The sequence below is a fragment of the Neoarius graeffei genome, chromosome 12, assembly GCF_027579695.1.
Source record: "Neoarius graeffei isolate fNeoGra1 chromosome 12, fNeoGra1.pri, whole genome shotgun sequence".
NCBI classification, from domain to species: domain Eukaryota; kingdom Metazoa; phylum Chordata; class Actinopteri; order Siluriformes; family Ariidae; genus Neoarius; species Neoarius graeffei.
In genome coordinates this window covers 37,558,764-37,584,968 of record NC_083580.1, presented here as the reverse complement: position 1 = coordinate 37,584,968, position 26,205 = coordinate 37,558,764, and the positions used below count along the sequence as shown (strand labels likewise).

Genomic DNA, 26,205 nt, shown 5'->3' with positions numbered 1-26,205 from the left:
TGACAGATTTATCAAAATTGTTCAAGGTTAACTATGGGAAATTGATGGGCTATATAAAAGCGGACCTTACAAGATGGGAAATCCTGCCACTTTCCTTAATAGGGAAAATAGAAACAATAGTAATGAACATACTACCAAGATTACTCTTTCTCTTCCAATCATTACCTAGACAAATGGCTATCTAAATTTATATGGCAAAGCAAATGACCCAGACTTAAATTTAGAAGACTACTATGCTCCAAAGAGAGTGGAGGCCTGGATCTGCCTAATCTGAAAAAATACTATTGGGCAGCCCAACTCCGATCAATGGTTGCTTGGATATCCCAAGAAACTGACACTATATATGGGTAGGAATGGAGCAGAGAGAATACCCAGATATGCCATTAAATTCAATCCCATTTTGAATCATGACTTCTACAGGAAAATAAGATTACTAATATATGGATTAAAAAATACTTTTAAAATATGGTCAGTTGTGAGGAAAAAAATACAACTTCCCATGACTATATCCAGAGCTATAAGGATGGCTAACAATTCAGATTTTCCTCCAGCTAGACTTGATAAGGGTTTTCAAAGATGGAAAAAGTAAGTGTAGTGGTTTTGGACCAGCTGTTTGAAGGAACTGTTCTAAAATCATTTGAACAGCTCAAAGAGAAATATGATCTTCCAAACCAAGACTTTTTCAGATACTTACAAATAAGGCACTATTTACATAGACATCAAGAATGGGAAAAGCTCTGCTCTCCACCATCCAGAATAGAATGTTTCTTCATATCAGCAATTGAAGGAACAGTGAAAACAAAATTCATATCTCACACACACACACACACATACATACATATATATATATATATATATATATATATATATATATATATATATATATATATATATAAAAGATATTACAGGAAGAGTTAAAAGAAAATAACTTGGACATTAAAAAAAGGGAATTAGAGATGAACACAATAATCTCTGATGAACAGTGGGAGATTTCATGTGGTCAAGGACATAGAATACTCAGTAGTCCTAATTGGAAAGAATTTGGCTGGAAGATGAAAATGAGATTTTAAAACTTCATTTATAACATCAAAGTGGAGCAATATCTCAGAACAATGTTGGAGGAGTTGTGGCTTGGTGGGAGACCACATATATATTTTGGGACTGTCCAAAGTTATCAGAATACTGGCAAAACATATCTCATCTTATTATCTCTAGCCGCTTTATCCTGTTCTACAGGGTCGCAGGCAAGCTGGAGCCTATCCCAGCTGACTACGGGCAAAAGGCGAGGTACACCCTGGACAAGTCAGCAGGTCATCACAGGGCTGACACATAGAAACAGACAACCATTCACACTCACGGTCAATTTAGAGTCACCAGTTAACCTAACCTGCATGTCTTTGGACTGTGGGGGAAACTGGAGCACCCAGAGGAAACCCACGCGGACACGGAGAGAACATGCAAACTCCGCACAGAAAGGCCCTCGCTGGCCACGGGGCTCGAACCCAGGACCTTCTTGCTGTGAGGCGACAGCGCTAACCACTACACCACCGTGACTGGCAAAACATACAACAGGAAATTAAAAAAAAATATTGTCTATAGATGTACTGCTAGAACCATCATTCTTTATACTCGGGGTATTGCCAGATGACCTTGAAGAAAATAGCCAAACATATTTGTTGAGACTTCTCCTTTTGATAGCAAATAGAGTAATAACAGCCTCCTGGCTGAAGCCACACTCTCCCACAATAACACAACGGAAGGAAAGAATTCAAGATATTTACAATATGGAATACATGACTGCATTATTACAACTGAAATGAGATGCATTCTTAAATAAATGGTCCCCCATTGCCTTATATTTTCATTTGATATGCAGAATCCCCCCTTTTCCCTTTTTTCTCTCCTTTCTTTTTAAGGCAGTGGTCATTTGCAGTGTGAAAGCTACTCCATTTATTTTTCTGTTATTTCCCAGTGTAATACCACTTTAAGCTGTACACTCCACAGAGCGGGACTTTATGGAAGAGTGGCCAGAAAAAAGCCATTGCTTAAAGAAAAGAAATAAGAAAACATTTTTGGAGCTTGCCCAACATGTGGCAGACTCCCCAAACACATGGAAGAAGATTCTCTGGTCAGATAAAACTAAAACTGAACTTTTGGGCCATTATGGGAAACGCCATGTGTGGCACAAACCCAACACTTGCCATCACCTGGAGGACACCACTCCGACAGTGAAGCATGGTGGTGGCAGCATCATGCTGTGGGGATGATTTTCATCTGCAGGGACAGGAAAGCTGGTCAGGATTGAAGGAAAGATGGAGGACACTAAATACAGGGCAATTCTGGACGAAAACTTGTTTGAGTCAGCCAGAGGTTTGAGACTGGGAAGAAGGTTCACGTTCGAGCTGGACAATGACCCTAAACATTCTGCTAAAGCTACACTGTAGTGGTTTAAAGGGAAACATTTAAATGTCTTGGAATGGCCTAATCAAAGCCCAGACCTCAATTCAGTTGGGACTCTTTGGCATAACCTGAAGATTGCTGTACAACAACGCAACCCATCTAACTTGAAGAAGTTGGAGCAGTTTTGCCTCGAGAACTGAGCAAAAATCCCAGTGGCTAGATGTGCTAAGCTAATAGAGACATACCCCAAGAGACTTGCAGCTGTAATTGCAGTAAAAGGTGGCTCTATAAAGGATTGACTTTGGGGGGGTGAATACCTATGCACACTCCAGATTTTTTTTTTCATCTTAATTATTGTTTGTGTCACAATTTAAAAAAAATTGCACTTTTAAAGTGGTAGATATGTTGTGTAAATCATATGAGGCTAATCCCCCAACAACCCATTTTAATTCCAGCTTGTAATGCGACAAAACAGGACACACAAAGGGGGATGAATACTTTGTAAGACACTGTAAATGCAATGTACACTGGACAATTTGCACTGTCATAAATATAGTGTTTAAGATTATGCATCAAATTTTCATCAAATCTAATGTTTATGATAATTATGCAGCCCTGTGATGACCTGGCGACTTGTCCAGGGTGTACCCCGCCTTTCGCCCGTAGTCAGCTGGGATAGGCTCCAGCTTGCCTGCGACCCTGTAGAAGGATAAAGCGGCTAGAGATAATGAGATGAGATGAGATGATAATTATGCAGAGGTGCCAACATTTCTAATAAGAAAATGGAGCATGTAGAGAGACTGAAAAAACAAAGACCTGAATGTTACTATTCAGAATTCAGCCCATCTATTCAGCCCAGCAAAGTCCCTAGTGCATGTCAGTGGACAGAAAGGGTCCATGCAATCTGCAGAAATGTTTGTAATTATTAGCAATTATAAGGATATTACAACCCCAGTTCCAAAAATATTGGGATGCTGTGTAAAACACACTGTAGCGCGTATCGAGTGTGGGTGGAGCACAGAGGACGGCAGGACAAAGCTTTGAGGCAGATAAGGCTATTTATTTTCAGAACTTTTCAGTCGGAGTAATCCCATACACACACACACTTCGTCTGGTCCCGGGTTGCGCTCCCTCTGCTCTCTCGCTGCCTCCTTAAATAGGGAGCGGTTACTGGGAAAAAACACACAAACACAGGTTAATTACCGTCAGGTGTAGAGATTCTGCCACTCACCTTCCCTGGCTCCACCCTTCTGTCACAGACCGGCGCTTGACCACGCCCCCGCTGCCACATACCCCCACCGCCCGACTCAGGTCGGGCGCCCGTCTGGCCCGCAGCCGACTCCCCCCCCCCCCCTTGACGGGAGAGGAAGTCCGCCATGACCATCTGCGCCCCCAGCCTGTGGACCACCTTGAAGTTGAAGGGTTGGAGTGCCAGATACCAACGGGTGATCCGCGCGTTGGCATCCTTCATGTGGTGGAGCCACTGGAGGGGCGCGTGGTCCGAACAGAGGGTGAAAGAGCGCCCCAGCAGGTAGTAACGGAGGGTGAGGACCGCCCACTTGATCGCCAGGCACTCTTTCTCAATTGTACTGTAGCGCCCCTCACGCACTGACAGCTTCTGGCTGATGTATAGGACGGGGCGGTCCTCCCCCTCCACCTGCTGGGACAAAACGGCACCCAGCCCTCTGTCTGACGCATCCGTCTGCAACAAAAAAGGGAGAGAGAAGTCAGGGGAGTGTAAAAGTGGCCCCCCACACAGTGCAGCCTTTACCTCAGAGAAAGCCCGCTGGCACTGCTCCGTCCACTGGACCGGATCTGGCGCCCCCTTTTTAGTGAGGTCAGTCAGCGGGCTGGTGACGTCCGAATAATTAGGTATAAACCTACGATAGTAGCCAGCCAGCCCCAGGAACTGTCTCACCCCCTTTTTGGTCTTGGGCCTCGGGCAGGCCGCAATCGCTGCTGTCTTATTAATTTGGGGACGCACCTGCCCGTTGCCCAAGTGGAAGCCCAGATACCGTACTTCCACCCGCCCAATCGCACACTTCTTCGGGTTGGCAGTGAGTCCCGCCCACCTCAGCGACCTAAGGACGGCCCTCAGGTGTTGTAGGTGCCGCTGCCAGTCATTACTATAAATGATGATATCGTCTAGGTAAGTGGCCACATAGGTGGCGTGGGGCCGGAGGACCCGGTCCATCAGCCGCTGAAACGTAGCGGGCACCCCAAACAGCCCAAACGGAAGTGTGACGAACTGGTGTAAGCCAAACGGTGTGGAAAAGGCCGTTTTTTCCCGGGATAATGGAGTCAAGGGGATCTGCCAATATCCCTTCGTCAAATCCAGTGTCGAGTAAAAGCGAGCCGTGCCTAGTCGATCGAGCAGCTCATCAATACGAGGCATTGGGTACGCGTTGAATTTAGACACCGCGTTGACTTTTCTATAGTCCACACAGAACCGGACCGAGCCGTCGGCCTTGGGAACCAAGACCACCAGGCTGCTCCAGTCACTGTGGGACTCCTCGATGATGCCCATTTCGAGCATGGCCTGAAGTTCTTCCCGAACCACCTTTTTTTTGTGTTCGGGTAATCTATAAGGATGGCTACGCACTACCACCCCTGGGGGCATCTCTATGTGGTGTTCTATGAGGTTAGTGCGACCGGGCAGGGGCGAGAACACATCCGAAAACTCGGCCTGCAACTGGGCGACCTCCGTGAGTTAGGTCAGGGGGAGGTGGTCTCCACAGGGGACCAGAGAGGTACGTGATGCCAATGACCCTTTTTGGACCTCCGGCCCCAGCTCCGCCTTCTCCGGAACTACCGACACCAACGCCACGGGAACCTCCTCGTTCCAGAGTTTCAGCAGATTGAGGTGGTAGATCTGTAGTGCCCCCTCCCTGTCCGTTCGCCTAACCTCATAGTCGACGTCCCCGACTCGCCGTGTGACCTCAAAGGGTCCTTGCCACTTGGTGATTACTTTGGAGCTCGACGTGGGCAACAGGACGAGTACCTTATCTCCCGGAGTGAACTCTCTAAGGCGCGTGCCCTTGTTGTACAGGCAGGCTTGCCGATCCTGGGCCTGCCGCAAATTCTCCTGAGTTAGGTGGGTGAGCGTGTGGAGTTTTGCGCGCAGATCCATAACGTACTGAATTTCGTTTTTGCTCTGTGAAGGTCCCTCCTCCCAATTTTCCCGCAGTACATCTAAGATGCCGCGCGGCTTACGCCCATATAATAATTCAAACGGGGAGAACCCCGTGGAGGCTTGGGGGACCTCTCGCACTGCAAACAACAAGGGTTCGAGCCACTTATCCCAGTTACGTGCGTCCTCACTTACGAATTTTTTTATAATATTCTTGAGGGTGCGATTGAACCGTTCAACTAAACCGTCCGTCTGTGGGTGATAAACGCTGGTGCGGATCGGCTTAATACCCAGTAACCCATACAGTTCGCTCAGTGTTCGTGACATAAACGAGGTGCCTTGGTCAGTCAGAATCTCTTTCGGGATTCCAACCCGGGAGATGACGTGGAAGAGGGCCTCCGCAATACTGCGTGCTGAGATATTGCGAAGAGGCACCGCTTCCGGGTATCGCGTTGCATAGTCCACCAGAACCAATATAAAGCGTTACCCTCGTGTTGACCGATCTAATGGCCCGACGAGATCCATCCCAATTCTTTCGAACGGGGTCTCGATTAATGGTAGGGGGCGCAAGGGCGCTTTTGGAATGGCGGCTGGATTTACTAATTGGCATTCGCGGCACGCCGTACACCACTTACGGACGTCGCCGCGAATCCCCGGCCAATAGAATCGGGCCATTATCCGGGCGAGTGTCTTATCCTGCCCGAGGTGTCCAGCCATGGGATTAAAGTGAGCCGCCTGGAATACCAATTCCCGGCGGCTCTTTGGAATTAACAACTGGGTGACTTGCTCTTTCGTCTGAGTGTCCTGCGTCACTCGGTATAACCTATCCTTCAAAATGGAAAAATAGGGGAAGGACGGGGTGGTGTTCGGCTGGAGCGTCTGACCATCGATTACTCTCACTTGGTCAAAAGCGTGTTGCAGAGTCTCGTCTCGCGATTGTTCCAGTGGGAAATCCGCGAGGGATTCCCCAATAGAAAGAGGAGGGGCCGGTGGCTCCTCACTCTGTCGCGGAGATGATGTAGACGGCTCTGCGACCGCAGCTCCAGCCAAAGCGACACCGGGACCTTCCCCTGTCAACCGGCAGGACCCACTCTTTACTAGGCATGCCATTAAACCCCGAAATCCCGGCCAATCAGTCCCCAAGATCAAAGAGTGGGTAAGGCGAGGATTAACTGCCGCCTTAACTATTGATTTTTCCCCTCTGAAATGTATGTGGACCGACACCAGCTGTGAATATCCCCGTGCGCACACAACACCTTCACCCCTTATGCTCCCCTCAATGCCTCGTCTTGCACCAGGCTTTGGCGGATCGAGGTCTGATTGCAACCCGAATCCACCAACGCCTGATATGTAGCCCTTTGTACACTTACCGGTATGCGATACGCTCCGGGCCGATCGAGGGCAGCCTCTGGCGCATCGGGGATCCGCACCACCGCCCCCACTTCCATCGCTGCACACTGTTGCTGCAGGTGGCCCGGTTCCCCGTAGCGCCAGCAAACCGGCCTGGGCCTTCCCTCTGCAGCTGTGTTCTGGGGCTCACTCACCTGAGGGGGGGGAGAGACAGACACAGAAGGGAGAAACGGGAGGGCACCACGGGTGCGGCGGGCCGGCTGGGGTGGAGCCAGCCCCCGCCTCCGCGGTGGGGGAATGGGGCGAGGACGGGACCCGGGAGGAGGGGGGGGAGAAAGAGAGAGAGAAGAGGAGAGAGAAGATGATGTCGTCCGCTGTCCTGCCGCCGGAACAGCCGCCAGATGATCCTCCGCCAGTCCCACAGCCTGATCCAGTGACGCCGGGCGGTGGCACTGGACCCACTCCGCGGTTCCGGCTGGTAAGCGGGCGATGAACTGTTCCAGCGCCACCTGGTCGATGATTCCCTCGGCGTCGCGATCTTCGGCCCTCAGCCACCGCCAGCGCAGGCGTCCCGGAGCTGCTGGCCGAACGCGAACGGGCTGCCGACTTCCTCCATCCGCAGTGCGCGGAAGCGCTGGCGCTGCTGCTCTGGCGTGCGCCCCACGCGCTGGAGGACAGCCCGGCGAAGGTCGGCGTAGGCCAGCCTGCGGTCGGCGGGGAGCTGTAGTGCGGCCAGCTGCGCCTCTCCCGTCAGGAGGGGGAGGAGGCGCGCTGCGCGCTGCTCCATCGGCCACCCCGAGGCTTCGGCGACCTGCTCGAACAATGTGATGAAAGCCTTGGGGTCGTCCTGCGGGCCCATCTTGGTCAAGGTGAGGGGAGACGGGCCCGCGGCCGGGGCGCTAGTGGACCCTGCCGACGCGAGGAGACGCCGGAACGCCTCTCGATCTTCCTGCTGGGCCAGCACCAGGGCTTCAAAGCGGCGCTCCTGCTCCTTTCGGAACGTGACAAGTGCCTGGTGCTGGCTCTGCTGAGCTGTGGCGAGGGCGTGGACCAAGTCCGTGAATGGGGAGGATTCCATGGGGCTGCTGTGTTGATGCTCCACCTTAATCCCGGGTTTCGGCACCACTGTAGCGCGTATCGAGTGTGGGTGGAGCACAGAGGACGGCAGGACAAAGCTTTGAGGCAGATAAGGCTATTTATTTTCAGAACTTTTCAGTCGGAGTAATCCCATACACACACACACTTTGTCTGGTCCCGGGTTGCGCTCCCTCTGCTCTCTCTCTGCCTCCTTAAATAGGGAGCGGTTACTGGGAAAACACACACAAACACAGGTTAATTACCGTCAGGTGTAGCGATTCTGCCACTCACCTTCCCTGGCTCCACCCTCCTGTCACAGACCGGCGCTTGACCACGCCCCCGCTGCCACACACACACACATGCCCAGAATGCAATGATTTGCAAATCATGGAAAAGTTTACCACTCTGTTGCATCACCTGTACTTTTAACATCACACTATAAATGTTTGGGAACTGAGGAGACCGATTGCTGTTGCTTTGAAAGTGAAATGTCTCATTCTTGCCTGATATACAACTTCAGTTGCTCAACAGTTCAGGGTTTCCTTTGTTGTATTTTGCGCTTCAAAATGCGGCAAATGTTTGGTAGACAATTCTGGACTGTAGAGGCAGGCCAGATTAGCATCTGGACTCATTTACAATGGAGCTATCCAGTTGTAATACATGCAGAATGCAGTTTGGCATTGTCTCACTGAAATAAGCTAGACCTTCCCTCAAAAAAAAGATGACATGTTGCTCCAAACAAAAAGATAGCATGTTGCTTCAAAAGGTGTATATACAACCCCGATTCCAAAAAAGTTGGGACAAAGTACAAATTGTAAATAAAAACGGAATGCAATAATTTACAAATCTCAAAAACTGATATTGTATTCACAATAGATCATAGACAACATATCAAATGTCGAAAGTGAGACATTTTGAAATTTCATGCCAAATATTGGCTCATTTGAAATTTCATGACAGCAACACATCTCAAAAAAGTTGGGACAGGGGCAATAAGAGGCTGTAAAAGTTAAAGGTACAAAAAAGGAACAGCTGGAGGACCAAATTGCAACTCATTAGGTCAATTGGCAATAGGTCATTAACATGACTGGGTATGGACCCTTTTCACGTGACGTCACGACAAACGCGGCCGCCATTTTGGACATGTACTACCAGTAGTTTACCACAGCCAGCATTGAGGAACGGCAGCAAGGAAAGTGTTTATTTTCAGCAAGACTTCCATCATGCCACTATATTGTTGTGCACCTGGATGTAGTAACCATCAACAAACAAGGCAAGGGTTATCATTTTATCGGATCCCGGTAGATGCTGACCGACGGAGAAGATGGATAGCGGCCATAAACAGGAAAGATTGGCAGCCCTCGGCATACCAGCGCTTGTGCAGTGACCACTTTGTTGGAGGTAAGACGAATAAAATTAGCCAGAAAAGGCATTACATTGCTGTTAACATTCTGTGGCGGCGAGTGTGTAACCAAATAGGTTAAAATAACCCATTGTAACCTCTTTGTTCTTCTGTAGTAGCTATTAGCTAACGACATTAGCTAGCGTTGTGTACCTTTGCTATTGGTAGACTGTAGGACAGATCAGAGGCAGTGTCCTACAAACAGCACTTAATTTGAAGGGGAGCAAGCCGGAGCGCGCTCCGGAACCTCGGGCGTTGGCTCCGGCAGCTATTTACACTGGATCCGGTGATCCGACACCTCTTTTGACTATGCAACAACAAAAAAAAACCCAAATAATTAAATAAAAAAATGCAAGTTTATTTAGTGTTAATGTCTGATTTTGATATCTGTCTTGTTGGTGATTTCTCTCATGAAACGACATCCACAAAATATCTGCAGATGAACTTAATTTGCAGTGTTATTACAAAACATGCCCAGAAGCGCAGCGCAGCGCAGCGCCCCCCTCCCCCCTCTTTTTTTCCGCACCGGAGCCACTCATCCTCTGCGCTCCGGGACCTCCCACTTTACAAATTAAGCACTGCCTACAAATAAGTGTTCAAAACAAGACGAACATGTATTTGTCTCTTAAATCCAGGCCGGTCCCTGTAATCTGTAACAACGGTTGGAGAAAGTAATGGCAAATAGTGAGTGCACAAACCATAGAAGGTAAACTGTACACAGCGCCAGGGCAGTGTGATGGTAAACGTCGCTCTCTAAGCCTGCTAACCTCAATTTTTGCAAATACCTCTCCCTCTGCTCGCCCTGTAAATGCCCTACGTCGCTGGATAGCGAAGGTGTTTTCTGCATCTCGCTCCTTTTTCTTGTATATTCTCCGTTTGTCGCCTTCCTCGCATTCAAACCAATTCGAGCCGAAGTCCGCTACATGTCCAAAATGGTGGTCGTGTTTACGAAGGTCACGTGACTGAAAAGGGTCTATAAAAAGACCATCTTGGAGTGGCAGCGGCTCTCAGAAGTAAAGATGGGAAGAGGATCACCAATCCCCCTAATTCTGCGCCGACAAATAGTGGAGCAATATCAGAAAGGAGTTCGACAGTGTAAAATTGCAAAGAGTTTGAACATATCATCATCTACAGTGCATAATATCATCAAAAGATTCAGAGAATCTGGAAGAATCTCTGTGCGTACGGGTCAAGGCCGGAAAATCATACTGGGTGCCCGTGATCTTCGGACCCTTAGACGGCACTGCATCACATACAGGCATGCTTCTGTACTGGAAATCACAAAATGGGCTCAGGAATATTTCCAGAGAACATTATCTGTGAACACAATTCACCATGCCATCCGCCGTTGCCAGCTAAAACTATATAGTTCAAAGAAGAAGCCGTATCTAAACATGATCCAGAAGCGCAGTCGTCTTCTCTGGGCCAAGGCTCATTTAAAATGGACTGTGGCAAAGTGGAAAACTGTTCTGTGGTCAGACGAATCAAAATTTGAAGTTCTTTATGGAAATCAGGGACGCCGTGTCATTCGGACTAAAGAGGAGAAGGATGACCCAAGTTGTTATCAGCGCTCAGTTCAGAAGCCTGCATCTCTGATGGTATGGGGTTGCATTAGTGCATGTGGCATGGGCAGCTTACACATCTGGAAAGACACCATCAATGCTGAAAGGTATATCCAGGTTCTAGAGCAACATATGCTCCCATCCAGATGACGTCTCTTTCAGGGAAGACCTTGCATTTTCCAACATGACAATGCCAAACCACATACTGCATCAATTACAGCATCATGGCTGCGTAGAAGAAGGGTCCAGGTACTGAACTGGCCAGCCTGCAGTCCAGATCTTTCACCCATAGAAACATTTGGCGCATCATAAAACGGAAGATACGACAAAAAAGACCTAAGACAGTTGAGCAACTAGAATCCTACATTAGACAAGAATGGGTTAACATTCCTATCCCTAAACTTGAGCAACTTGTCTCCTCAGTCCCCAGATGTTTACAGACTGTTGTAAAGAGAAAAGGGGATGTCTTACAGTGGTAAACATGGCCTTGTCCCAACTTTTTTGAAATGTGTTGTTGTCATGAAATTTAAAATCACCTAATTTTTCTCTTTAAATGATACATTTTCTCAGTTTAAACATTTGATATGTCATCTATGCTCTATTCTGAATAAAATATGGAATTTTGAAACTAACACATCATTGCATTCCGTTTTTATTTACAATTTGTACTTTTGTCCCAACTTTTTTGGAATCAGGGTTGTATCATTCAGCATTCTCAGATGTGCAAGCTACCCATACCATCACAGATGCTGGCTTTTGAACGGTGCACTGATAACAAGCCAGTCTTTTCTTTACCTGGAGGACACGGTGTCCATGATTTCCAAAAAGAATTTCAAATTTTGATGAGTCAGGCCACAGGACAGTTTTCCACTTCACCTTAGTCCATCATAAATGAGCTTGGGCCCAGAGAAGGCAGTGGTGATTCTGGATATTGTTTATATATGATTTTAACTTGTATTTGTGGATACAGTGATGAACTGTGTTCAAAGTCAATGTTTTTCAGAAGTATTTCTGAGCGCATGCAGTAATTTCCACTACAGAATCATGTCCATGCATTAAAATGCAATGTTGCCTGATGGCCCGAAGATCACAGATATCCAATGTTGGTTTTTGGCCTTGTCCCTTGCATACAGAGATTTCTCCGGATTCTCTGAATCTTTTAATGATACAATGTACCGTAGATTATGCAATCTCCAAATTCTTTGCAATTTTACATAGAGGAATGTTATTCTTAAACTGTTGCAATATGTGCCCTCCCCATCTTTACTTCTGAGAGACTCAGCCTCTCTGGGGTGCTCTTTTTATACCCAACCATGCGAGTGACCTGTTGCCAATTAACCTAATTTAGTTTTTTTTTTTTATCATTACACAACATTTCCAGTCTTTTGCTGCCACCCTCCCAACTTTTTTGAAATGTGTTACTCGCACTAAAATCAAAATGAGGATTTATTTCAAAAATCGATTTTTCAAAACAAATATTCATTGTTTTTTTCGCCCCCAGAAAACAATGCATATTTTTCAAAAACAATGAAGTTTCAACATTTGATATGTTGCCTTTGTACTATTTTCAATTAAATATAGGGTTTCCATGATTTGCAAATCATCGCATTCTGTTTTTATTTACATTTTACACAGCATCCTGACTTTTTTTTTAAATTGGGGCTGTATCCTTGCTTATTTCATTTGTTGTATAAGCTAAACAATTGTTACAAAATTAACACAAGTGCATGTCTGGTCTGCAGTTTAGTCCATCTGCAAATTATATTGCATATAAGAACACTGTCTACAACTGTAGTGAAAGATTTATTTGATGATATTTGTACTTGTAGATCTGAACATCAATATCAATATATCAAACAAATCAAACAACTTGTCAGGACAAATATATGCCAGATTCATTAACATAGGAACATACTGAATCTGGTGGTTTTGCTGTTGCAGTGCTACTCACATGCACATATACTGTGTTCTTTCATTCATCTTTACCAAGTATTTTAATCTGTTCAGGTACACTGTGATTTAAATTACTCAGATATTTATATTTGGGAGGTTGGTCAGAATTCCTTAGGGAATGGGCAGGAGTAAAGTAACAGTCTTCTAATTGGCACCTCTGCTGATGTTACGCTTTCTTGGGATTTAAAAAAAAAAAATTAGTTATGGCTGCCATCAGTCAATCAGAAACCATTTGACAATCTGTGTTGGCCTGAATCTTGAATGCCCATTTAGGAACTAGAATCTGATTCAACTTTGCAAAAACTGGTGGTATACTAGTACAACTTTCAACACTAAAAATGAAATTACTAATATGCAGATGAAAATAGTGTCAAATTTCTCATTGCTTATGAACATAAATAGCTATAAAGTTCATGTGTGTTCATAACAAACCAAAGTAGTTTCAAACCAACAACTGGGAAAAAGAAATAAAATATTTGGGTTTTATCAGAACGACACACATACTGGGATTCATGAATTCTATAAATTACAGATTCTCCCTCTACCTCAATGACATCATAAAATCAATAGTGGGAGATATGCAAATTCATTTTTTTAATAGTTCCTCATTGCTAGTGATTTATAAAATGGGAGACTATTGAGATTTATTCTATATAGAGCATAGCAAATAACTGATAAACAGTCAAATCATCCCAGCTGTGTGTGTTTTAGACTCACTGTGTGCAGTTATTTGGTCTCGGGCAATGCTCTTCTTCCTCAAGGGATTGAGGCTGACGGGGGGAACCTGTAGAACCTGGGAGACACGGTTGTGTGACTTGACAGAGGCCAAAGATGAGCGTGTGAACACAGGAGACAAGTCAGATTTGGTGGACCTCCTTTCACTCAAGTTTTTAGATACTGCAGGGACAGAGCACAAACAGTTCACCTCCTTAAAGCCCTGATTTACTAAGATCAAAGACCACTAAAATAAAAATCCCTTATTGACTTTATGCATTTTTACCTGATAAATAGGATCTTTAGTTACTGGACATGTACAGGTGATTTACATAAATGATGTATTTACATAATTTGTGTCATGCAATAACATTTTCAGTAGCTGAGGTGAGCTTGGATCTCCTGGAATACAGTGGTGCTTGAAATTTTGTGAACCCTTTAGAATTTTCTATATTTCTGCATAAATATGACCTAAAACATCATCAGATTTTCACACAAGTCCTAAAAGTAGATAAAGGGAACCCAGTTAAACAAATGAGATAAAAATATTATACTTGGTCATTTATTTATTGAGGAAAATGATCCAATATTAGGGCAGCACGGTAGTGTAGTGGTTAGCACTGTAGCCTCATAGCAAGAAGGTCCTGGGTTTGAGCCCAGTGGCCGATGGGGGCCTTTCTGTGTGGAGTTTGCATGGTCTCCCCGTGTCTGTGTGGGTTTCCTCTGGGTGCTCCGGTTTCCCCCATAGTCCAAAGACATGCAGGTTAGGCAAATTGGTGGCTCTAAATTGACCGTGGGTGTGAATGTGAGTGTGAATGGTTGTTTGTCTCTATTTGTCAGCCCTACAGTGACCTGGTGACTTGTCCAGGGTGTACCCCGCCTCTCGCCCATAGTTAGCTGGGATAGGTTCCAGCTTGCCTGCGGCCCTGTACAGGATATGCGGCTACAGATAACAGATGGTTGGATCCAAAATTACATATCTGCAAGTGGCAAAAGTATGTGAACCTTTGCTTTCAGTATCTGGTGTGACCCACTTGTGCAGCAATAATTGAAACTAGTTTCTGGTAACTGTTGATCAGTCCTGCACGCCAGTTTGGAGGAATTTTAGCCCATTTCTCCATACAGAACAGCTTCAACTCTGGGATGTTGGTGGGTTTCCTCACATGAACTGCTCGCTTCAGGTCCTTCAACATTTTGATTGGATTAAGGTAAGGACTTTGACTTGGCCATTCCAAAACATTAACTTTATTCTTCTTTAACCATTCTTTGGTGGAACGACTTGTGTGCTTAGAGTCGTCGTCTTGCTGCATGACCCACCTTCTCTTGAGATTCAGTTCATGGACAGATGTCCTGACATTTTCCTTTACAATTTGCTGGTATAATTCAGAATTCATTGTTCCATCAATGATGGCAAGCCATCCTGGCCTAGATGCAGCAAAACAGGCCCAAACTATGATACTACCACCACCATGTTTCACAGATGGGATAAGGTTCTTATGCTGGAATGCAGTATTTTCCTTTCTCCAAACATAATGATTCTCATTTAAACCAAAAAGTTCTATTTTGGTCTCATCTGTCCACAAAACATTTTTCCAACAGCCTTCTGGCTTGTCCACATGATCTTTAGCAAACTGCAGATGAGCAGCAATGTTCTTTTTGGAGAGCAGTGGCTTTCTCCTTGCAACCCTGCCATGCACACCATTGTTGTTCAGTGTTCTCCTGATGGTGGACTCATGAACATTAGCCAATGTGAGAGAGGCCTTCAGTTGCTTAGAAGTTACCCTGGGGTCCTTTGTGACCTCACCGACTATTATATGCCTTGCTCTTGGAATGATCTTTGTTGGTCGACCACTCCTGGGGAGGGTAACAGTGGTCTTGAATTTCCTCCATTTGTACACAGTCTGTCTGACTGTGGATTGGTGGAGTCCAAACTCTTTAGAGATGGTTTTGTAACCTTTCCAGCCTGATGAGCATCAACAACACTTTTTCTGAGGTCCTCAGAAATCTCCTTTGTTTGTGCCATGATACACTTCCACAAACATGTGTTGTGAAGATCAGACTTTGATAGACTTTTAATAGACTCTAATTTCACCTTCAAATTAACTGCTAATCCTAGAGGTTCACATACTTTTGCCATGCAGATATTTAATATTGGATCATTTTCCTCAATGAATAAATGACCAAGTATAATATTTTTGTCTCATTTGTTTAACTGGGTTCTCTTTACTTTTTGCTCCACCTACTCAAGCAAGTAGGACACTTCTTTGCTTTGCTCCTGCTTGATCTTTATTTTATTTTACTTTTTCACTTAATTTCCACTATTTCTTCATTTTATTTTTCACCTTTACAAGATAAGTTAGCTTTTAAAACAAAATGCCAGGGGGCAAAAAATCCAGGAGATCCTGCAGAAAATGCACAGAACTAGAACAGAGGATTTCTATCCTGGAATCAAAGATTGATGCCCTGCCAAAGATGGACGAACTAAGAGCGATATCTCATGAAAGGAGTACAGAAACAGTGGCTGAGAATGCAGGGATTGCACCCCGACAGGCCGATGGCATTGGAGATCGAGTGGATGAATACATCGATCTAACAGAGCAAAATGTGAGTACAGAAAACTGGCACACGATGGGTGGCAGGCCCAAAAATAAAAACAGAAGAGTAATTACCTCAACACCAGTTCGTTCTGATACTATGCAACCCATGCTCCACAGCCATGCTATTAGAAATAGAGCCAGGTCTACAAACTACAATAGGATTTACAATCCTATGGAAAATCCACAGCCCATAAGGCTTCAGAACAAATTTGAATGCCTCAGGGATGTGGAAGCGGAATTTTCAGGCGGACAAGCACATCATAGGAAGAGATCGCACCACAACCGAAGAGCTGTGGGAAGAGGCAAAAAGCAGCTCGTAACACCACCTGATCCCACAACCCTTGTTCTTGGTGATTCCACTGTAAGACATTTAAAAGGACATGGGATGATTATTTGCTGCCTTCGAAATGCATCCATCTCTGACACCAAAGACAGCATTTTGAAACTCATGTCCGAGCATAAAACTATCAAACGTATTGTTGTGCATGTGGGAGCAAATGATGTTTTCAGAGAACAGCTGTTTGTCCAAGATGATTTCAGAAAACTTTTTTCTGATCTCTATAAGACTAGAATACAATCTTTTATCAGTGGCCCACTCCCTGCAAGGGGAAGCTTTGCATTTACTAGGCTCTTCAGTCTTAACACCTGGCTTGGAAAAACTTGTTTATTATTTGGTATGAACTTCATAGACAATTTTAACCTTTTCTGGAATCGCAGAGAATTCTTCAAGCCAAATACCACTGAACTCAGCCGGATTGGGACCAAAGTTTTAGCTGATCACTACAGCCTCTCTCTCCAGCATGCATTCTTTTCTCAGCCAACACTGAGCAGAACTGCTGATAAGTGCTCACAGACTGACCCAGTTACAGATATCAACAATACCTCTGCAAAGTCAAAACAACTACCCATGCAAGCACAGCAGAGATGCTTCAACAAGGACACACAGCCATCTGGGGCAGACTGCCAAGAACCATCTGGGGCAGACTGCCAAGGACATCAACAATCACACGGAGAATGTGAGCATGTTGTTAACAATGGGCAGCCACAGATATCTGCATCGCCCATCCAGATTGAGGACCTGACCAAAGACAATCATGCCAAGGCTGCATCATCCACATCTTGACCCCATGCAAGTATCACAGAGACTGTCAGGGAGACACTCACAAAGACCTCACCAAAGTCCCAATCTCAGTCTCGCTCTTCTGACTTTGTTGTACCATCTCAGTCTCCCCCCTGCATACAACCCCGATTCCAAAAAAGTTGGGACAAAGTACAAATTGTAAATAAAAAGGGAATGCAATGATGTGGAAGTTTCAAAATTCCATATTTTATTCAGAATAGAACATAGATGACATATCAAATGTTTAAACTGAGAAAACGTATCATTTAAAGAGAAAAATTACGTGAATTTAAATTTCATGACAAAAACACATCTCAAAAAAGTTGGGACAAGGCCATGTTTACCACTGTGAGACATCCCCTTTTCTCTTTACAACAGTCTGTAAACGTCTGGGGACTGAGGAGACAAGTTGCTCAAGTTTAGGGATAGGAATGTTAACCCATTCTTGTCTAATGTAGGATTCTAGTTGCTCAATTGTCTTGGGTCTTTTTTGTCGTATGTTCCGTTTTATGATGCGCCAAATGTTTTCTATGGATGAAAGATCTGGACTGCAGGCTGGCCAGTTCAATACCCGGACCCTTCTTCTACGCAGCCATGATGCTGTAATTGATGCAGTATGTGGTTTGGCATTGTCATGTTGGAAAATGCAAGGTCTTCCCTGAAAGAGACGTCATCTGGACGGGAGCATATGTTGCTCTAGAACCTGGATATAACTTTCAGCATTGATGGTGTCTTTCCAGATGTGTAAGCTGCCCATGCCACACGCACTAATGCAACCCCATACCATCAGAGATGCAGGCTTCTGAACTGAGTGCTGATAACAACTTGGGTCGTCCTTCTCCTCTTTAGTCCGAATGACACGGCGTCCCTGATTTCCATAAAGAACTTCAAATTTTGATTCGTCTGACCACAGAACAGTTTTCCACTTTGCCATAGTCCATTATAAATGAGCCTTGGCCCAGAGAAGACGTCTGCGCCTCTGGATCATGTTTAGATACGGCTTCTTCTTTGAACTATAGAGTTTTAGCTGGCAACGGTGGATGGCACGGTGAATTGTGTTCACAGATAATGCTCTCTGGAAATATTCCTGAGCCCATTTTGTGATTTCCAGTACAGAAGCATGCCTGTATGTGATGCAGGGCCGTCTAAGGGCCCGAAGATCACGGGCACCCAGTATGGTTTTCCGGCCTTGACCCTTACGCACAGAGATTCTTCCAGGTTCTCTGAATCTTTTGATGATATTATGCACTGTAGATGATGATATGTTCAAACTCTTTGCAATTTTACACTGTCGAACTCCTTTCTGATATTGCTCCACTATTTGTCGGTGCAGAATTAGGGGGATTGGTGATCCTCTTCCCATCTTTACTTCTGAGAGCCGCTGCCACTCCAAGATGGTCTTTTTATACCCAGTCATGTTAATGACCTATTGCCAGTTGACCTAATGAGTTGCAATTTGGTCCTCCAGCTGTTCCTTTTTTTTACCTTTAACTTTTCCAGCCTCTTATTGCCCCTGTCCCAACTTTTTTGAGATGTGTTGCTGTCATGAAATTTCAAATGAGCCAATATTTGGCATGAAATTTCAAAATGTCTCACTTTCGACATTTGATATGTTGTCTATGTTCTATTGTGAATAGAATATCAGTTTTTGAGATTTGTAAATTATTGCATTCTGTTTTTATTTACAATTTGTACTTTGTCCCAACTTTTTTGGAATCGGGGTTGTAGATTTCCCTAAAAGTATGCAGAGACTGCTGCCAATGGCTGCACTCTCTTTTTCCAGACCAAATCATTCGCGACAAGCAGTGTACCCAGTTCATCGAAAATCAACCAACAGACTGAATTGTGTTCGCCCAGGACTTTCAGCTGGCTACCAATCTTTTTCACCATCTAAAAAATACATGACATCTCCAATCCTTCCCCCTCCCAACCTCATGGAATATACAGAGAGTCTTGTATGATGTGCTGTGGGTCCCTGCATTGGGTGTAGCTTTGAAAACAAGCTGGGAACCAGTATGCCTATGTCATTCTCTATTCCTGTGTTGATAAGAAATAGAAAACATAGAGCATATTTAACCCAGGGGGTAAACCAGTCTAGTCTCCTTCCTGTTTCAAAACAACATCAGAGTGCCCAAGCGGATATTACTTCTAGACTTTCTGTAAAGCTAGCTCTTCTGAACGTTAGATCACTTTCAAACAAGTCATTTTTAATTAATGATCTTATTTGCAAACACAATCTTGATTTTTTGCTTCTAACTGAAACATGGCTGGATCAAGCAAAGAGTGCTACCACCCTTATTGAAGCAGCTCCCCCAAATTTTAATTTCATGAGTGCTACCCGACATGGGAAATGTGGCGGGATCGCAAATATATTCAAAGCCTATTTTCAATGTAAACAGTCCTCACTTGGTAATTTTACATCCTTTGAACACTTATGTGCACTTGTTACATGCTCTCCTAACATATTGTTATTCACTATTTACAGGCCTTTGAGACATTCAGCCAAAGTTTTTCTGGAAGAGTTTGGTGAACTGTTGTCAGTCATTTGCTTAGAGTTTGACTGTCTTATTATATCTGGGGATTTTAACTTGCATGTAGACTAGGGCGTAATTTTGGGTAGGGACGCTAGGGATGTGTCCCTACCAATATTCAGCCGCTACTGTGTAATCACGATCAATAAAACCAATGTCCTAACCTGAGCACACATAGGCACACATGGCACACAAAGGGTTAAATGTATGACACTGCTAATAATCCCCCCTCTAACGTAGATATACATTCTCTGATCAGCTACCTGTTTCTCGCTAACTTACATGGTTGGCTATCCCAGCTGTCACTCCATCTGCTGTAAAAGCAGCACACTTCCCACAGCAGCCGTGACTACCCGCCCATCAACCCCCCGTATCTCACACGTACACACCTGACCTACCCCACGCACCCCCCACTCTCCGTCAGCCTACAAATTGAGCTAGACTTCGATGTCCATGCATGCTTGCCCTACGACTCACATGCTGACTTGAGTATCATGGATGACGGCCCCCCTCCCAAGAAACGAGACATTCATTCATTCTTCTTCAAAGTCAAGAATGTAAGTGCAGGGTTTCCATCGAGCTTTAAAAACCTCAACAAAATCCTTTTGATGTATGGAAACCCTTCATAAAAGTATTGCTGCGGCTCCTTAGGCAGGTTTAGCAATGTGACAGGACGCATCAGAGCTAGGCTACTGCATAGCTGCAGAGAAAAGGAATGCTGGAGCAATGTAACTTGGTGTTAGATAATATCCTCAATGAATGAATGTTAAATTTATAGACCTAATGGTTTTACAGAATGTAAGTAGTCAGATGTAGGCTACTGCATGGCCATGCAGATGTGCGACTTGCATTTCAGAATCAACAGCGTGAAAGCCGCTGAGTCTGCTGCGTTCACCGTTTTACAGAGACCTCTTTCTACTACTACTAGACTAGGCTAGATACAACAAATCCATGGTCTTTTACTGCCACCTACAGATGAATATTGGTAACTGCAGCATGAACATAAGAGAAGTCACAAGCACATCTGCAGTGAAAATCACAACACACGTTACGAACACAGAAACAGGCAACAAAAAGACGTAATATGGAAAATGGAGGGGCAACAAAAAGACAAAAAAATGGGGGGTATACTACAAATGGAATACTAATGTAATCATAATCATGCTATAATAGGCAATCACTAAATTATATATCCAAATATCATTTTAACTAAATTTGAGCTTAATTACAAAATAGAAAATGCCACCAGTAGCATCTATTTATGAGTGTCTCAATAAGGCAGTCAGTGAATTTTGAGACACCCCCCCTCCAATGTCAAACAATACAGATATTGAATTTAAAAAAAACAATATTTAATGCTAAAAATGCTTAAAGTTTTTAATTCTTATTTTCATGTATTTCTGTGGAAGAGACAGAAAGATAGCTTAAACACAAATTAGGAATTGTGTGGTGTAAAAGTAATAAATCATCAAATTCTAGCAATATTGGGTTAGGTGCCTTGCTCAAGGGCACTTCAGCCATGGATGGAGATATAGGGAGAGGTAAGGGTGGGATTTGAACCTGCAACCCTAGGATCCAAAGACCAACTCCCTAACCATTAGGCCATGGCTGCCATCGTTAACCCATAAGATCTGCATGACATGAAATTATGATTGCTAATGGAAAAAAAACACCTTTCTAAAGCTCTGCCTTGGATCACTTTTGTGTCCCCACCAATGTCAAAATCAAAGTTACTCCCTTGCATGTAGATAATCCTGAAAACACTTATGCCAGAGAACTACTTGCACTTATTGACAACTTCAACCTAGTACAACATGTACAGGGGCCGACCCACTCTCATGGTCATACCCTTGACCTCGTTATCACAAAGGGTCTTACTGTTTCTACTACTGTTGTTGACCTGGCCTTATCTGATCATTTCTGTATTTTCTCTGATGTTTCTATGTCCCCTCACATTCAGAACAGCTCAACGACTATGGGTAGGAAAGTCATAAACGACAACACGTGTTCTCTTTGAGCAAGCTCTCTCTCGGATCTCAACTAAAATGTCAGACTCTGTAGACGACTTACTGGAAATTTTTAATTTAAATATGACCCAAATTATGGATGATATTGCTCCATTCAAAATCAAAAGTGTCAATGACAAGCAGAAAGCACCATGGAAGCAATACCCAGCTGTTAAATTGCTAAAGAGAGAATGTAGGAAGACTGAAAGAAAATGGTGCAAATCTAAACTTCACATCCATTATCAAATCCATAAAGAGATGCTTTGTAAATATAATTATGAAATTGGTAAAGCAAGACAGTCTTTCTTCTCCAACATCAACAGGAATATGAACAATGCCCGTGTGCTATTTTCAACAGTAAAGAAGCTAACTAATCCCCCACCACAATTAGCACCTGAACTTCTCTCAGTTAATATGCAATAAGTTTGCATCCTTCTTCAAAGGTAAAATTGATAAAATACGGCAGAATATTGCTCGTAATATATCTCAGTTGCAAGTAACTGAAAAGCTGCAATCACCAGTGACACAGACAGGCAATTTCAACACAATGTCAGAATTTTATTTGATTGATTACGAGACTCTTGAAAAAACTGTACAAAATCTCAGTTCCTCAACATCTGAATTGGACATTCTGCCCACCAACTTTTTTAAGTCTGTTCTTCACCTCATAATTACAGATGTGCTTCAGATCATAAATACATCCCTAGAGACTGGCATTGTTCCTGTGTCCCTGAAAAAAGTCGTTGTAAAGCCCCTACTTAAAAAGAATAATCTGGATGCTTCAATATTAAACAACTACAGGCCAATATCAAATCTACCATTCATCGGGAAAATCCTTGAAAAAATTGTCTTCAATCAATTAACTGCCTTCTTGATATCAAACAGCTGTTTTGATAACTTTCAGTCAGGATTTCGTGCCAATCATAGCACTGAAACAGCGCTGATTAAAGTCCTGGTGTTACTGGACCTCAGTGCAGCTTTTGATACTGTTGATCACAACATACTGCTATATCGACTTGAACACTGGGTTGGGTTGACCGGTAAAGTTATCAATTGGTTAAAATCATACTTAAAAGATAGAAGCTTCTTTGTTACCATGGGAAATTGTACCTCAACATCAATGTCCTTGACCTGTGGTGTCCCCCAGGGGTCGATCCTTGGACCATTGCTATTCAACCTTTATATGCTCCCACTTGGACAAATTATCAAGAACAACTCAATTTTGTATCACTGCTATGCAGATGACACCCAAATTTATTTTGCTCTATCACCTAATGATTATGCCCCCTTTGAATGTCTCTACCAGTGTATCGACCAAATCAACAACTGGATGTCACAACATTTTCTTCAGCTGAACACAAATAAAACAGAAGTAATTCTATTTGGGAAAAAAGATGAAAGACTCAGGATTACCACTATTCTTGATGCAAAGGGGATTAAAACAAAAGATATGGTTAAAAATCTTGGTGTTTTCATTGACAGCGAGCTAAACTTTGACAGTCACATGAAAGCAATCACTAAATCGGCATTTTATCACCTAAAAAACATTTCCAAATTAAGAGGACTTATGTCAAAAAATGATCTGGAAAAACTTATACATGCCTTCATCTCTAGTAGGGTTGATTACTGCAATGGCCTTTTCACAGGCCTGCCAAAAAAGACCATCAAACGACTTCAGGTGATTCAAAATGCAGCGGCTAGGGTTCTCACACGAACAAAAAGAACAGAGCACGTTACTCCAATTCTAAGGTCCCTTCACTGGCTTCCAGTAAGCTACAGAATTGACTTTAAAGCATTGCTGCTGGTGTACAAATCTCTAAATGGTACAGGGCCCAATTACCTCTCTGATATGTTGCAGTGGCCTAACCCAATCAGATCTACCAGATCGCAGCAGCAAAATTTACTGGTAAAACCTGTTGTTAAAACAAAGTGTGGTGAAGCAGCTTTTAGCTACTATGCAGTACAGCTATGGAACCAACTCCCAGAGGACATCAAAAATGCTCCTGCTGTTGGCAGCTTCAAATCTAGACTAAAGACCAAGCTGTTCTCAGATGCTTTCTGCTAACTGATAAATATCATCTTTACGTTTTAAACTTTACTTAACTTTTACAGTCTCTGCATGTTTTAAATTTACTTAACTTTTATTCTATTTTATTCTGCTGTTTTTTACTGAACTTTTACTTCATTTTATTATTTTATTTCTACTATTGTTTAATTCTTATTTTTTTCTCTCTTCTTCCCCCTTTATTTTATGTAATTTTATTTTCTATTGTTTACTGTTTTGCTTTTACCTCTGTAAAGCACATTGAACTGCCACTGTGTATGAAATGCGCTATATAAATAAACTTGCCTTGCCTTTTAGGACTTGTGTGAAAATCTGATGATGTTTTAGGTCATATTTATACAGAAATATAGAAAATTCTAAAGGGTTCACAAACTTTCAAGCACCACTGTAGTAAGGTGAAATGCATGTACCGTATTTTCTGGACTATAAGCCGCTACTTTTTTCCTAGGTTTTGAACCATGCGGCTTATACAAAGGTGCGGCTATTCTGTGGATTTTTCTTCCACCGCTAGGGGCGCTCTAACCGGAAGTAGAATCAAAAATAAGATAGACGAAAAATCAATGCAAAGAAGAATTAGCAGATCTTTAGCAGATAGAACACGCACGACAAATTACTAACTGGTAATTATTTTCAAATCCAGCGAAGATGATTAAAGTGACTTGTGGTTTCAAACACAGGAGAAATGAAGGTAAATAAATACCGGTTATTTTCTCTTGTTTCTGTTCCGTTTTAATCAGCAAAGTTGCTGCCGTGTTAAAAGGCACTGTTCGGAAAGAATCTGTTCAGGTACATACATGTACATTTACAGTACAAAATCATTCTGTACATGCAGTAAATATCTAATTTTTCAACATAGATATCTGTGGCTTATAGCCCGGTGCGGCTTGTATATCTTTTTTTAAATTTTTTTTTAAAAATAGAGCGGATGCGGCTTATATACAGGTGCGCTCTATAGTCCAGAAAATACGGTAGTTCCATGCAAAACTGTAAAGCAAAGATGCTTTCAAAAGTAACACAATTCATATATATATATATATATATATATATATATATATATATATATATAAAAAACATGGATTAAAGCAAAAAAAAAAAATCATCTGACTGAAAAAAAAAGCTCCATGTCGTTGGCCCCTACCACGTCAGCGTTGCGTCAAATTTTAAACGCCGTGTTGTCCATTATCCCCAGGCCCCTACTCATAGTACATTTACATAATTTTAACAATGACTAAAGCTAAGGCAAGACTTGACCATTGTCATTACTGGCTATTCATGATGAAACATCAAGTTTTCAGCACAAAGTGCAAATTTATTTCAACAATACTTTAGTAATGCACAACAGTGGTTAAGAGAAAAGTGCAAGTGCAGTCGAACTTGAACCATGCTTTCAAAAGAGTGGAACAGAAAGAAAAATAAGAAAATCTGTTGAAATAAAGCCAGGAAACAAGAAAAGTAAAGTGAAAGTTCACTTTTTCTGCTTCTTCGCAGTGAAGCCAAAGGCATCTAGTTTGGCAACACCTGATGCCTGTTTTTGTTTCTTTTTCCTTGGCACAGCAGCAGGAGCTTGCCATTATCGCCCATTTCATTTCACCAAGCCCATCTCCACTTATTCTTTACTGTTTTGTCGATGTCTGACACATCTGTGCCTTCATTTAAAAGAAGTGCGTCCATGCTGGCAAAACCGAAAGTAATTTGACGCGCTCTAGTGATGGAAATTGAAGGGCCTATGTCCGGTGAAATATGGCCTTATATGCAGTACTTGAGTTGAGGGGGGATGTGGGGGGAGGCATCCCCCTTCTGAAATAAAAATCTCAAATCATCCCCCTTATAAAATGGCCATCCCCCCATCACATCCTTTGGGCCATTTTACCAATTAATGTGGAAATTAGCCTACTATTATTTTAACAAATATTACTACCATTTCAACATTAGAGGCTTTGCGCAGCGATAGCCTACATGTAGCCGGATAAAAAAGACGCATATTTATTTATTCGGTTGCACCTCTCATTCACACCTATACGGAGGTTTCAGTCACCGAAAACAGCTACTTTTTCAAACTCTGGGCAGAGTGGAGATTTCTGAAAACTCCATCTTCAGACACGCATGTAAATCGGGAAAACGAAGCAACAGTGGGCGAGAGGGCGCCCGTGAATATAATGAGTCATAGGTGTGAATCTTTCACCAAATGCCAATTGTCCCGGTTCTTCATGAAATCGCACGTGCGCACACAAATTCATTCAGTTAACTTTCAAATAACTGTTCTTGTGCACTTGCGACACCGGAGCCACTTTCCTGAAT

The 26,205-nt window shown here is 43.4% G+C and overlaps 1 protein-coding gene across 18 annotated transcripts in view; it reads right to left on the bottom strand.

Moving 5' to 3' along the window:
- The window catches only part of rapgef6 (Rap guanine nucleotide exchange factor (GEF) 6), a 721,150-nt gene that overhangs the window by 86,663 nt on the left and 608,282 nt on the right, over positions 1-26,205 (bottom strand). For 14 of the 18 annotated variants that reach the window (XM_060935824.1, XM_060935826.1, XM_060935828.1 and 11 more), the window contains one exon: positions 13,592-13,771. The exons of 3 other annotated variants lie outside the window; for them this stretch is intronic. In XM_060935824.1, coding sequence (XP_060791807.1) covers positions 13,592-13,771 — 180 coding nt within the window. Of the gene's footprint in view, positions 1-2,207; positions 2,275-13,591; positions 13,772-26,205 lie in introns of all 18 variants that reach the window. One more of the 18 variants, XR_009655729.1, reaches the window with a different exon arrangement.